The 15,380-nt window shown below is 47.0% G+C and overlaps 1 protein-coding gene across 1 annotated transcript in view; it reads right to left on the reverse strand.

The window, feature by feature from the left end:
* celsr3 (cadherin, EGF LAG seven-pass G-type receptor 3) overlaps positions 1-14,947 on the reverse strand; it is a gene marked incomplete at both ends in the record, with an annotated part of 103,104 nt that extends 88,157 nt beyond the window's left edge. The window contains one exon of the mRNA XM_080030764.1: positions 9,301-14,947. Within this exon, the coding sequence (XP_079886890.1) occupies positions 9,301-14,947 (5,647 nt within the window). The remainder of the gene's footprint in view (positions 1-9,300) is intronic.
* Positions 14,948-15,380: the final 433 nt, after the last annotated feature.

The raw sequence follows: 15,380 nt of genomic DNA on the forward strand, positions 1-15,380 counted from the left end.
TGGTCATGTGGCTCAGGTCCTACCAATTTGATGACAGCTGATGTTGAATATGGGGGAGTTTCCCTAGATGAATCAAGTAATATGGACAGTGGGAGTATTATGCTGTACACAATGTAAATCTCCACTGTAGCAAATTGCTATTTGTGACACATAAATTGACTTGACTTGACTTCCCAGCCCCATGCAAATCCCTCATGAATGTGTTATGCTCTCAACGCCCTGAAAACGTAGGTGAAAATATTCCCTTGTGACAGTCGAGCTCACCATGACTGTGAATGTTCAACGTGACCTGCCCTGTGCATAATGGTGCCTTTATATATCACTATTTCACCTCAGTCACCCTGTCACTCAAACTACATTGTTATCTCAGGGAAAGGGACAGTGTGTGTGTGTGTGTGTGTGTGTGTGTGTGTGTGTGTGTGTGTGTGTGTGTGTGTGTGTGTGTGTGTGTGTGTGTGTGTGTGTGTGTGTGTGTGTGTGTGTGTGTGTGTGTGTGTGTGTGTGTGTGTGTGTGAGTGTGTGTGTATTTTTCACAGAGCAGTCCCGAGATTCCTAGATGACTAGTGCACGGCTCTAGGGAACACAAATTTAACTTGACATTTACTCTAAACAGAGACGCAATGCAAGTCTAACACATCTTATAAAAGCTGGGAAATGGACACCTTATTAGCACTTTTAACTCAGCACCCCAATTCCTTTAGGCCCCAAGAAAAATACATGCATAACATAACAGAGGCCATTTACTAAAGCACACATCACAGTTTCCTTGTAATACAAGCCTTGCATTTTCAACAACTCACTATATCAATGTGTCATAATGTTAGACAGACTAAGGCCCCCTTACCCACCCACCACCTAAATAACTTCTGCCCTTATGGAGCTTATACAAACAAACAGCGCAAATCAGATTAATGCATGTCCCTACAGCAAAAGCTTGATCAGGGGCACACTGGATCTCACACTGATTAAAAATTACTAAAATCTCATACGAAACCCCTTTGTAATTGCTATTGCAACACCGCCCAGCTGTTGAGTTTAGCCTAAATATGTATGCAGTTATGAAAAAGAGGTCATATATTGGTCAATGTAAAAAAAAACATGTCGAGGTCGTAAGTTCGATCCCCGGGCCCGTGTCATGGTTACTACATGACACTAATCATCCAGCGGACGGACCTGCCATCTGGCCATCAGTCCCTATGAGAGAAAAGAACTGTGTCAAAGTCCACCAGCTCCTCTGCTAGACCTCAGCCATTCAACTCCTCGCGGGGTGGTAAATGGATCTTGCCACACGACAGGCCGAAGATGTATGGAGTACGTCTAATGGATTCTAATGGGCTGCTAAAAGTTTCTTTATAGTATGCTTGGCCTGTATGGACTGCAGGCTATATGTAGGTCATGGTGCTTGCTAAATGAGTGGTAGGCCTAAGTGCTTGTATGCTCCTGAAGCTTTGGGTTTAAGCCCACTTTTTGAAGCGGTTTCTTTTTGTCGCATAATGTGATGGCGATTAGCACATATCAAGTGTGTCGCACAGAGAGAGGAGGTAGTGAGGATCGGATTATGCTAAGGAACAGTTCAACCACGATGGAAGACGAACGTGTTTATATGTTCCAAAAGGCATCACTCCATGTAATAATTGTAGTGCTACTCTAGTGAAAACGCATGTTGTAAAAATCCATTTTACCCAAACAACTATGAATATCTCCTCACGATCTGATAGCTGTATACTATGTGTGCACTGAAACAGAATCCGGTGTTAATACACCAGCTAAGCTCTGTTAATGGGTATGTAAACAAAGAGGCTCAGACTGACCCATTGTAGCTAGCAACAACGCTACCGATAAGCTATTGATCGGCTTATACTTTGGCTTTGATAAGCATTTGGCTTCAACACCTATTTAAATATTGACAGGATTATTGTCACACTTGCTACAGTCCTAACTAAAAAAACATTATACCTGTATTTTCATAGCAAAAAGCCTATCGATAGCAGATGACGTCTGGGCCACTTTGGTTACATCCCTGTTTACAGAGCCTAGGCTGTGTATTAACACCAGCTTTTTTTTCAGCGCACAAAAAACAGCACAGCTAGTGGATTGTGAGACAATATTCACTGATCTTGACAAAAAGTGAATTTGACAACAATCGTTCTCCAGAGTCGCTGACTCCAACTTTAATAGTGTTACTCTAAAAAGCACTAGCTGTTGTTGTAAGTGCAGTAATAGCTCTGTAGAAAGAGCATAAAGATATAATATGATGATTCATCTGTGCATTTGAAACTACTTAGACTAGATGTATACATTTTGAGATTAAAGATGCGTCACAGTATAGGCATTGTAGCCTGCAGAGTGCTGTTTATATTACCACTGGTTTAAGATGCGGAAAACATCCATTGCCCCCGCTCTAAAGCTGTGGCAGCCTGTGAAATCTCTGACTGGTCAAATCAATACAGAGAGAGAGAGAGGGAGAAAGAGAGAAAGGGAGACAGTGAGAGAGAGAGAGAGAGAGAGAAAGAGAGAGAGAGACAGAGACAGAGAGGAGGAGGACGGGTGGTAACACACACAGCTTTCCAAAGGGCTATTATATAAAACCACTTTGTTGTGGTGCTGAGACTAAGCCTGGGGTGCTTCCAGGGGCTCCAGGGGGCAAACCATGTTTTCATCACTACATGACAGTAAAATTGGTCCATGACATCTACTTTCTGTTCTGTGTCCTCTTTTCTTTATATGCCCTGAAATACATTCTTCTCTTTCTTTGCTGTAGCATAACATAAATACATAGCAGAAAGGCAATAGATAGATCACAGAAATACAGAAAAAATGGGTCGGAACCATGACATCAGCAACAAAAATAAAAAAAACAAGAGATTAACGCACACATTTGCCTCATTTTACCTCCACGCTTGTTATGTAATGTCAAAACCACATTATTATCTGAATAAGGACAATGCTCATGTATCTAATGCATCAGCTGTCTTATACATGCAGCATCAGCTTAGTGCGTAAGGCTCCAGTTAACATCAGTGCAATGACCTATATGTACTGAGAGTGTATTCATGCCATGGTGCACTGACCCTATGTCACAGGCAGCAACGGCAAATAGTAAACCAGTGTGGGGCCCTTAACCCATTGATGACTATGGCAATCTAGGATGCATGTCCTTAATGCCTGAGGGTTTTCTGAAAAAATTGTACGAATTGTCAAGTCTACCAAAACCTTAATATCTAAGCCTGTGTAGCACATAGAAACATGAAATAAAATACATTTAAAAGTTAAGGTTCACAGGTTTTATTTAAACATGCTCCCTTAGCGCTTACAAACCAACAAATATTTCTAAAAATCGTCAAAATTAAATGAATTAGAAAATTATTAAATATTGTTAATAAATAGATGCAATGTGTTGTGTGATTTTCGTCAGTAGTCTATAGTAGACCTTGATTCTGCGCACCAAACGCCACTAACTGTTCTGTCGCCGACATAGCTGGCGTATTTTTTTTATTATTTTGTTTTATTTTTTTATTTTTTTGATTGACATGATTTTCGGCAAACCACACAACTTTTGGGTGGTCACGTGGTCTTCAAAAAATCAACAAAACCCACCTCATGTGTATTTGAACCAATGACAGTGCATTCTATGCTGGGAATGCCATGAAAATTAGATAAAGTAATAATGCTGCGCGACGCAGCATCAGGCAGGAGAGCCAATGTGGCATCGCGCAGCAGCCGTCATCAATGGGTTAATTCAAATTAGTGAAGAGAAAATAACAGCTGTATGTTCAGCTTGCCTAATCTGGATTTGTTTCATCGGATGTTTCAAAAGATCTGCGAAATTCTCGCTATTTTATTCACTAACACCTGCAAACAAGTGCCAGCGTGTGAATTTTTTTGTATTACCAACACTTTATCTAATTAATTGCTCTGTACCTACCAAGCCCTTTAAATGTATTTGAAAAGGTGACATTCATGAGCAATGAAGCCATATTGCTGTAACAGTAGCCCACTTAGCACCAACAAACTGCTGAGGCCTACAACTGCACTTTGTCACTCTGGAGTCTTTGGCGATCTTTATAGAGCTCAACTAATCAATATAAACAGTGGATCTGTGTAGTATGCATGGAGAAAGGTGTTATATTTTTCACAACCCCTTAAAGAGCTGTTCATTGTTTTATTTCTAAAGCACATTTACCGTTTGGTTCAGTCTCACATCAACCTGGCTTCCAGCAGAAGATAAACCCACTGCACAAGACCTGACCATTGAACAGAACAGCACATGTAGCAAGTATTTTCCTTTGGAAGTATAGTGGAAATGAAACCAGAGCTACAAAGAGGGTTAACGATTGACCTACATGTGTTCAGGTGGACACAAAGGCAACACCTAATGAATGCTAATGTTGCTCCATATCCACTGGATTTGTTAATAAGCACTAACTCACTAACACTTACTGCATAATGGGTGATTTTTTAGATTCCTTCTTCTCCCAGATGTGGCCTAAATTTTTTTATGTATGCCGCTTTGACTAAACGTGAATCTTATCAGAATCAGAATGAGAACAGTGACACACATGCGAGCCATATTTCGGACAACTGTCAATTAGGAGTATGTGTTGCTTCTGAGATCTGCCATATAAATTTGTCCGTGGTTTCAAAGCTACACTTAACTCTAATAGCAGAAGTGTGTAACGTTGTTGGCAATGGCAGAGAGATATTTCATGCACCCAGATTGAGACAATTGTCTTGGCAGCAAAAATATCTTTCTCTGTCAGACTGTTTTGGGGCATTCACTGCCAATAGACCTGTTTTCACAGCAGGCCTTTTTACTTCTCAAAAGCAAAGCGCAGGTGTTACTAATAACATGACAGCAAGCCAGCGTGCACAATACCAGGGGTCCTGAAAGTAAAGCAGTTAAATGTAATAACACCATCCTTAATATCATTTACACATGTCACACGTCAAATAACTGCTGGTGAAATAAAGCAGATTGACCAGAATAATAAGACACCACAGAGTCTTTGTTTCAACCTTCATCTACCCAGGGAAGACTATCTAGGCTCATGTTCCCTGCTCAACATTCAAACTGCTGCTACACACTTTCCCAACTGGGAGCTGGCCAACACAACTGCAGCAGTCTTTTGCTGCCTGCCGGCCACAGTAGCAATGTGAGGGGGTTGCTCTGCCAAAGGGCACCTTGGGCTGATGCTTTGCGTTCGGGGTGCCAAGCTAACTAGATTTTTTTTTTTTTTACTTGCCTCTACCAACTGACCCTTAAGCCAGTTACAAGGGTGTGAATGGAAATTTGTGCAAGCTGGTGTGTGTGTGTTAGTGTGTCAGTGTGTGTGTGTGTGTGTGTGTGTGTGTGTGTGTGTGTGTGTGTGTGTGTGTGTGTGTGTGTGTGTGTGTGTGTGTGTGTGCACGCGTATGAGCTTAAACTGTTGGCAAACACCAACACAAATGTGTAGTGTCTAATCTCTGCACTATAAATATGGGAATTATTTACAGAATCAATAGCATTAAACTAGCAGTCGTATGGAGAAGGAGAGGGAAAGATGATATGGAGAGTAGGAGAGAGAAAGGGAGACAAGAGAGAACGTGAAAGAGGAAAGTGAGAAAGACTGAGGAAGTAAGTCATGCAGAGAAAGAGAGGAGTGCAGTCCCAGGCCAGCACTCTCTGGCATGCATAGATATTATTCATTGAAAAGACATGAATACACTCTCAAGCGCAATGCTTTGAAGCCACCTGAGAGTACACACACACATAAACACACACACACACACACACACAAACACACACACACACACACACACACACACACACACACAAACACACATGCTGACAGGACTACTATGTGCAAACAAGTCATGCACAAGCACGCACACACCGAGAAATCTCTCTGCCACAAGAGACCATTGCTCGAACACACACACACGCCTGCCAGTGGGAAAACACACACAAACAAATACACAACATATTCAGGAACTTGAGTTCAGATAATGAAACACACACACACACACACACACACACACACACACACACACACACAAGACACCAGAGTGGAGGAAGGAGAGAGCAGAGTTGAACAGAGGATGCAGCGGAAGAGAAGCAGCCCGTGAGAGTTATATGAGAGGATTACAGGGAAGGATTGAGGGAAAGGGAAGAGTCCGAAGAGAGACGGATGGAAAACAAACAACAGGGTAGAGACCGGGTCGAAGGAAGAGAGAGAGGAAGAAAACCAGAAGCTAAATAATCCATCCACCCATACAAGGATGGGTAGAATAAAGGAGGGGAAGGAAGTGACGGTTAGAGGAGGGAAGGGTAGTCGCAGATAACACACAGCGGCGCACAATGGAAATGACAGCTTTGCTCCAAGCCTGACTCTCAGCTCGCGCACTGTTGTTTTATTATAATCTCATAACTGTCAAATCGTGTAGAAACAGAGAACGAGAGAAAAAGAACGAGAGAGAGAGCCAGAGAGAGAGAGAGAGAGAAAGAGAGGGAGAGTAAGAAGGCATGTAAGGGAGAGCAAGTGGGAAAAATTGGAAATGAATCTTCATGTCTGGTTCAACCGAGCTGAATGCACATTTGAAGAGGCTCAAGGGTACAAAGGTTGGCACTCACAAGTATACATACATATGGTTTCATGAGTGACACAAATAAGCACACACCCATGTAAAGACAACATGTGTTAAGTTTGCCTGATTGCTTGCCCATTCACTCATTCACTGATTCACTGATGCCCTTATTAAATCCCTCATTTGTTCTCTCGGTCTTTCATTTAGTCATCTGTTAACCAAGTTGCGCAACCACTTCTCTGTTCACTCATTCGCTTATGTATATGTTCACTGTATTGGCCATTTGATCGCTCATGCGCTCTCTCATATGATAATCAATCAGATTTATTGGAGCAACTAATGTCCATTTAAAAGACATACAACATACATACAAGTTTTAAAAAGGCAATTATACCAATTTTCCACATTGGTGACTGGTATTGTACAGTACATAGATAAGGCTTTGACAACAGCATGATAATTATAAGAATCATTCAGTCGACAGATACATTTGTACATCAGATTGTTCAAAAGAACTTGGAAAATGCTAACTCCTACATTACAAAACACTTCATTTGCACTGCACCGCCTTGGTATTTGAAGCAATATAGTTTGATCACTAATGTTTTTACTCTCCTTTACTCACTGAAACGCTCATTTATTCAGTCACTATGGGTCCCTCTTTGAGTAAACGCCCTCACTTCACTTACTCAGTATAGCTTCTGCCTTCATTCACTCATGCAGCCCATTATGGTGCTTACTGTGTATACTCACTCCATCACTTGCTTATCCGCCCACTCACCTGTTTGCTCACACACTCATTTCCTCTCTTACACATGTTACACTCTATCAGTCGTGTGATCATCATTATTTTCTTCACAACTAAATGTGTAATGTGTAAACCAATTTGTTCACTCACTCACTTGTTTACTCAGTGCCTTTCTACTCTATTTGCCCAAGTCACGCCACTGTCTCACATTGGACACGCATTCAAACACATTGACCTCCTTCAGTCACAACCTTAACCCTGTTGTTTACTCTCTCAATCACTCTATCTATCATGATAACTCACTTGATGAGTACCTTGTGCACCCTTTTAGTCCTTACCACACTCATTTTCTCTCTATCACTCACTGGAAATCCAAAATGACGTCAAAACGAATATGTATAAACCTGCATGATGAACAGTCAGGCTGGTTTAAAAGGGCAGTGTAAATAGGGAAGCAGGTCACACACACTCTTAAGCCAGTGCTCCTTTTCCGTTAAAGCTTTCCTACAGAGTACAAAGCCTTCAAAGCAACAGTGCTGCCTTTGGATTTTTCTTCCTTATTCATTTTCATATGGCTTTGATTGACATTGACGGCAAAGAAGCATGGAAAGCTTAGGGAGCATTTATCATAAGACCAAAGCCTAGAAGTGCACGTGAAAAAACAATAAAATACATCTAAATACTGTACAACAAAAAAAGCTTAAATATACATTTAATATAGAGCAAAAATATCATTTGAAACATTATTTCCTAAGGCATTGTCCTATTTCATTAGGAAATGTATTAAGTTAAGGAACTATTGATACCATTTTGTGCAATATTCAACGGCAAGTGACAGTCTGTCTTGTGTGCTTGCTTGTTTTTCCTACTCAATAGATTTCCTTTATTTGACAAAAATTGCCATTGCAACTTGGACAGCACTTAGCCTAGATCACCTGTCAATCAAACGGGTTGGGTGCTGGGATACCGATCGATACTCAACTACACAGCTCTCAAACCTGTCATTGCCGGCATGCCCCAAATAAAACAATTGCTCTACAACAGTTGCACAAAATAAGATATTTAATACTCTGCTAACACACTGTCTGATATGAAAATGTTATATTAAAAAACTCAGAATAATTGCACAGTTATCAAATATTAATAGATAGCTTCATTAAATCAGTTTCTCGTCACACATGTTTACTCTCTTCCGGGCTATGTATGCTACTGTCAGAAAAAATCCACACTGATCATCCTGCTTGCCTTTTTTCTTGGAATCTTTTTCAACTGTTCTTCTCAACTTCTTTACACTTTGCAAGCCCTGCTTAGCCATGCAGCATCTACGTTGACATGCTTTCAGGTAAATCTAAATAGAGTTACCGCTCTGTCACCATCTATATTTCTCTCATAACTCCTATGCACACACAATTTCTCCCAAGAGCCTTCTCCTTCTGGGACTAGTGTACATCTAGCAGATGTCTGAGAAAACACGTGAGAGAAAACCAATTTTTCTCGCTCGGCTTCTTGTGTATTCTAGAAGACCAGATAATTCCTCATTTCCTCACACAACAAAGAGACAGAAGATGAAGGTAAAAGCAATGGTGGATCTCAACCAAATGTCATCCAGTCTTATCACTCCCACTCTCAGTCTGAGTCCTTATCTTCACAGAATTACTGTAATTAAAGCCACAGGGTATCCAAAAACTGACTTCACACACACACACACACACACACACACACACACACACACACACACACACACACACACACACACACACACACACACACACACACACACACACACACACACACACACACACACACACACACACACACACACACACACACACACACACACACACACACACACACACACACACACACACACACACACACACACACACACACACACACACACACACACACACACACACACACACACACACACACACACACACACACACACTTCCATCCTTCCTCCCCCTTTTCCCTTCACGGCCTCTTACCTGTGACGGTGATCAGCATGGGGGCCACCAGGGGCCTGTTGTTATCCAGTTTTCGGCTCAGTCGGATCTCCCCACTGGTGTGATTGAGGAGCAGCAGGTGAAGCTCGTTCCCGCGGTCGATGGTGTAGTACAGCCTGTCTGACACGTCTGGATCGTGGGCGGGCACTCTCCCAATGACCCCGCTGGGGAAGCTGTTGGAGCGGTTGGACACGAAGTTGTTGAAAATGATTTGAAAGTCCTGCAGAGTGGGCCTGTTGTCATTCTGGTCCACCAGGCGGATCCGCACGGTGGCTCGGCTGACCAGAGGTGCAGACGTGGCCTGGACTACTATGACATACTCATTGAGGGCCTCATAGTCGAGATCAATGAGTGAGGTGAGCTCCCCCGAGAAGATGTCCATCTGGAAGATCTCAGGGATGTTGCCCTCCACGATTTGGTACATGATCTGAGCGTTGGCGCCCTCGTCCGGGTCAGCTGCTGTGATCTGGGCCACCACCGAGCCCACTGCACTGTTTTCCTTCACCAGAACCTCAAAGTCATCGGCAGGGAAGACAGGGGCATTGTCATTCACGTCCAGAACCGTCACCTGGATGTGGACGGGGGTTCGCTGAGGAGGCACCCCGCGGTCAACGGCATAGGCTGTGAGCTCATAGAACGGAACGCTTTCACGGTCCAATCGGCGAACGGTTCGGACGATGCCAGACGTAGGTTCAATGGTAAAGTCTCCATCCCCGTCCTCGCCATTTTGGAAAGTGTACTGCACGCGTCCGTTGGCGTGCGCATCACGGTCAGTGGCTGAGATCTGGAGGACACTGGTGAATGGAGGGGCGTCTTCACTCACTGATCCCTGATATCTGGGGCTGAGGAACTGAGGGGCATTGTCGTTCACATCGTTCACGTTCACCTCGACATATGTAGTGTCTGATTTCTGTGGTATGCCGTTGTCTTTGGCGGTGATAGCCAAAGTGTAGGTCATCTGGTCCTCATAGTCCAGCTCTGCCTGGAGCGTTATGGCCCCTGTGGATGAGTCGATGCGAAACTGTGGGATGTTGTCCTCCAGGAGGTACGTGATTCGAGCATTTTCGCCGACATCGTCATCGGTGGCACTGATCACAACCACAGTGCTGCCATGGGGTTGGTCCTCATTCACACTGATAGAGTAGTGGGCGCTCTGGAACACAGGCCTATGTGTGTTGGCATCTGTGATGTTGACATGAACCTGACAGGTGTCGTGGAGTGTGCGGTCCGAGGCGGTGACTGTAAGAACGTAACGGCGCTCCTGTTTGTAGTCCAATGGGAGGGATAGTGAGAGGAGTCCAGACCCTCCTGCTGTGCTGATGGAGAAGCGGTTTCTGGTGTTGCCTCCTGTTATCTGATAGGTCACCGCACTGTTGACATCTCGGTCCACAGCAGTGACAACCATAACACTGGTGCCGACCGAAGCGTCCTCATTCAGGCGAGCATAGTACTCCTTTTGGAGGAACTCAGGGCGGTTGTCGTTAACATCCATGACCGTAATTGTTACGCTGGCAGTAGCAGAGAGAGGTGGCATCCCATAATCCCTGGCCTCCACGCCAAAGAAATAGTGCTCTACGGATTCTCGGTCGAGCATGGTCTTCACAGTGACCCAGCCGGTTGCAGCATTGATGACGAATGGCGTGTCAGGGCTGGTGCCGGTTAACCTGTACTCCAGACGGGCATTATCAGCAGAATCGGTATCGATGGCCTGAATGTGGAGGATGGAACTACCGATCGGGGCACTTTCGAGCACAGATGCCTGGAATGGTGTTGATACAAAGATGGGTGGGTTGTCATTGACATCCGTCACCTGTACGCTGACAATACCGGTGTTGTTGGAGAGAGGCGGCCGGCCATTGTCCTGGGCACGAACACGGAGCGTATACTCCCGTTCTGACTCATAGTCCAGTGGTGCCACAACCTGGATCTCCCCAGTGACGCTGTCGATGTTAAACTGTCCCCGGCTGTTACCGCTGATGATGTTATAGTGAACGGCAGCGTTACTGTCCTTGTCTCGGTCTGTGGCGCTCACACGCAGGATTTCAGAGTGAGGCCTTACGTCCTCCCTCACTGCCACCACGTAGCGCTTTTCACTGAACTGCGGCACATTGTCGTTCTCATCCAGAACTGTGATGAAAACCTTAACGGTAACCGAGCGCGGTCCAGGTTCCTTGCCCTGATCGCTGGCCTCCACCAGGAGAGTGAAGTGCTCGTTTAACTCCCGGTCCACCGCCCCACGGGTTGTGATGAGGCCGGAGCGTGGGTCAATCTCAAAGGCTGCACGTGCAATGACAGCAGTGTCACCGATAAAGCGGTACCGGATATTGGCATTGGACGGGGAGTCTAAGTCTGTCGCTCTCAGCTGTAGGATGGGATAACCCTCCTCTACGTTCTCCCTGATGGTCTCCCTGTATTCAGTCTGCTCGAATATAGGGGGGTGATCGTTTCGATCTGCAACTGTAATGGCCACCATCGTGGTGCCCGAGAGGCGGGAGGAGCCAAAATCGGTCCCTGTGACCCGGAAGTAATGCAGATCCATGTGCTCTCTGTCTAGGATCTGAGTGGTGGTGATAAGACCTGTGTCTGGGTGGATGTGGAAGTAGTCGGACGATCTGCTGTTCATCAGTGGGGCCATGGAGTAGCTCACCCTGCCTGCATCTCCCGGGTCTGGGTCTACAGCAGTCATGATGATGACTGAGGTGCCGGGGGGCTGGTTCTCGGCTACTTGCACTTGGTAGTTATACTGGGCAAAGTGGGGGTGTCTGTTGGCTGCACGTCGAGAGCGAGGCCACGGTATCAGAATCTTCCTTCCCCTGTCTCCCTGTGGGGTTTCATCATCTGCTACTATTATCAGTCGCTCCAGACTCCTCTCCCCTCCTGTACTGTGCCTCTCATCCCCCTCTCCTACCTCATGGCTTTCATCAGTGTGGCTCTCTTTCTTCTCTCTTTCGCTATCTGACTGTGTGGTGGTGGTGGTGGTGCTACTGCCCCTACCCTGACCCTCTGGCTCTCTCTTCTCTGCCTGGCTTGTCTTTGTTGTTCCCTTCTCCCTCTCCCACTCCTCCCTTTGCTCTTTCCCTGCTGGTTCTGCTCTCCCTCCCATCAGCCGCGCCTGTCTCCCGCGGCCCGCCCCCACCTGTAATGTCCCTCCCCCAACAGAGGCAGCAGCAGCAACAGCAGCAGCGGAGCCCTCCGAGCCCTCTCCCTCCTTCTCCCTCTCCCTTTCTCCCTCGGCCCCCATCTGCCGCCTCTCTGACTGTCTGACACCTTCGGGCTCCAATGGCACTTGCTTACCGGGTTTAAATGGCGTATGCTCACCGTCCCCTTGAATCTTGGTGTCAGAACAGTCGGCGGAAACGCCGCCGCCAGCACAACCCGCGTGCACCATCTCTCGCAGTGCGCTCTCCCACATGTCTCGCTTCTCTGTCTGGCCATGCCAGGGTGATTTCTCTATCTCAGATTCATGACTATATGCATTGATCTCCTTGCTATCCTCCCCTTCTTTGTTGTTGTTGTTGTTATTATTGCTGTTAATGTTAAATTTGCTCCACAATAACACGCGCTGGGAGTCGAGGGGAGCTGTCCGCGGTGCTGAAATCATGTCCTCCACAGAGGCTAATTGGATTGAACGTGAGTCATTCTGCCACGCGGTCAGGTTCATTTCCGAGAAGTGTGCAGAGCGAGAAGTGGTGCTGGAGGCTGACGCGACGCCGCTGGATATAACGGGAAACTTTGCAGGCGAGGAGAAAAAGCCTGAGTCACCGGCAGCAGACTCTGCCTCTGAAGTTGCGTTCACTTTCTCAGCGTACAGGCAGATCGGTTTTACACTTTCTGCACAATCGCCTGTTCTTGTTTGAGTGAACATATTGAGAAAGGGATATGATTTTACGTTTGCGCGTTTTGTGCCGGATGGAAAACGTTGTTCGGGCGACTCTGTGCTGCTACTGCTGCTGGGGGTAAATTGGATGGGGACCTTCTTCTGAGCTATGCCTCCCTCCGGGCCCATAAACTCGGCTAAATAACCATCCCCCAATGCTACTCGGTTCAAACAACCACCGGGAACCTCCTCACGTTCATCCCAGGTTTGACTACTCGGCCCTCTTTCTGCTGCTGCTGATTGCCTCTGCCCAAGCTCATTATCAGCCATATAATTATCCGGATAATTACATAGGGTATTGTGCTTGGTAGCTTGGTTCCTCCCTCCTCCCATTCTCTCTTTTCCCTCTCTTCTCTCATCCTTATCCATAATTATGTCGTGGTAATACCTTGCCTTCGCGTCACTGACTGTGGGGTCATAACAGTCTGATGGGTGTGCCCTGGTATTGGGGTTAATCACGGCCGGTGCGCTACATCTGTATGCTTCCTCACCTTTCTCCACATCTCCCTCATTCCTTCTCCCCCTCTTCCTCCCCTCACTCCTAATGCACGCAGTCAAACAGCCATCATCACCCCCCTCCTTACTGCAACTGCTGGTGGGATCGATAACATTGTGCCTGCCCAAATGAGAACAATTACCAGCCCTTCTGTCCACTCTGGCTAAGTCCCCGTAGGCACCCGAAGCCCCGCTGCTGTTGCTGTTGGATAGATTCAGCTGATCTGTAGGGCTGTCTGTGTCGCATGTCTGGGATGCACTACAAGCTGAAAACTGACACATGTAGTCCAGCAATGATCCCTTGATACACTCTGCATTGTTGGTGAAATTGGAATGCAATTTAAAGGCGTTGTTTGGAGCCCCAGTGCATGGTGAATTGTATCCAAAAAGAGGACGAATGCAACAGGAGCAACCGGTTGGCAAAGGGCCAGGTGATGGGATGTTGACCGGGGAGAGGGCTGCTTGTTTGACAGGGCTACACCAGTAGAAAAGCCCGTGTACCAGAGGGCACCATGTGGCAAAGAGCATCCTCACCTCACGAGCCCTCTCCTTCGACACCTCACCCCTTCTCCTCCCTTTTACACTTCCGGGTGGCCCGCACAGGCCAGAGGCGTGCACAAAGGCTCCGACACGTTTGGCGAGGTGTGGCCTCCCCCTCGACGCCTTCGGACACCATTGCGCGCACGCTCTGGTAGTCCTTTGTACTGACCGTTTTTTGCCATTATGAACCGGCGAGGAAAAAGCAGGTGAGGCGGGTGGAGAAACAACGCCCTTACCCCTCACTCTCCTCCCTCGCTCCACTCCCTTCCCTGCGCCGACGCCATCAGAGCTCGACCTGCTCCTAGTACCTGGGTGGAGAGGGGGAGATGATGGTTCCCAAAACGTCCCGACTCCTTTAAGTCTCTCCTTCCGTGTCCCCCTCTCCCCATCCCGGTGACTTCCTCTGAGCGTCCCCCGTGCGGTCTTTACTCCAGAGCATCCCTCAGTCTGTATCCGCTCTACGGTCCACCTGCTTGGGCGTATATTCCAGCTCGGCGACTCCCCCCCTGCTTGCCCGCTCTGTTGCCGTTGCTGGCTCACTTCTTTACCGGCGTCTCCGTAGCAGTGGCCCGGGGTCCACGGGTTGGAAGCCCCTCCTGTAGTATTCACCGTCCCCGGGGCGAGGGCGAACAAAGGGCCGAGTAGGGAGAGAAAAAGCAGGTGGAGTGCCAGAGACGAGAGCAGGAGCGGGGTGAAGCCCGGTAGCGGTGCAGCCATTTAGTAGTCTCTTCCTTTTCTCTGTCTCTCTCCCCACTCCTTTCCACACCTCTGCCTATTCTGTCTCACGAGTGCGTATTCCCTTCTTCTACTACTTCTTCTTCTTCTCTCTCTCTCTCCCTCGTTCCGGCTATGTGGCCAGATCCAGGTCTGCCGGCACCGCCCGACACCTTCCCCCAGGCTCCCCCGTCTCTCCGTCGGCCTGGAGAGTTGGCATCTACCCGCTGTGGTCCGTGGAGCTGGAGGTGTGAGCGTTCTTAGGAGCGGCGCGGCAGCAGCAGCAGCATCTCTCCTCCCGTTCATTCACATCCAACATGGCTTACACACACTCACACTGACTGCCTGGCTGGCTGGCTGGCTCACACACACTCCCCTTCTGAGTGTGTGTGTGTGTGTGCGTGTATGTGTGTTTGTGCGCGCGTGCTCTTCTAGC

Source organism: Ammodytes marinus (genome assembly GCF_949987685.1).
Source record: "Ammodytes marinus genome assembly, chromosome: 7".
Classification (NCBI taxonomy): domain Eukaryota; kingdom Metazoa; phylum Chordata; class Actinopteri; order Uranoscopiformes; family Ammodytidae; genus Ammodytes; species Ammodytes marinus.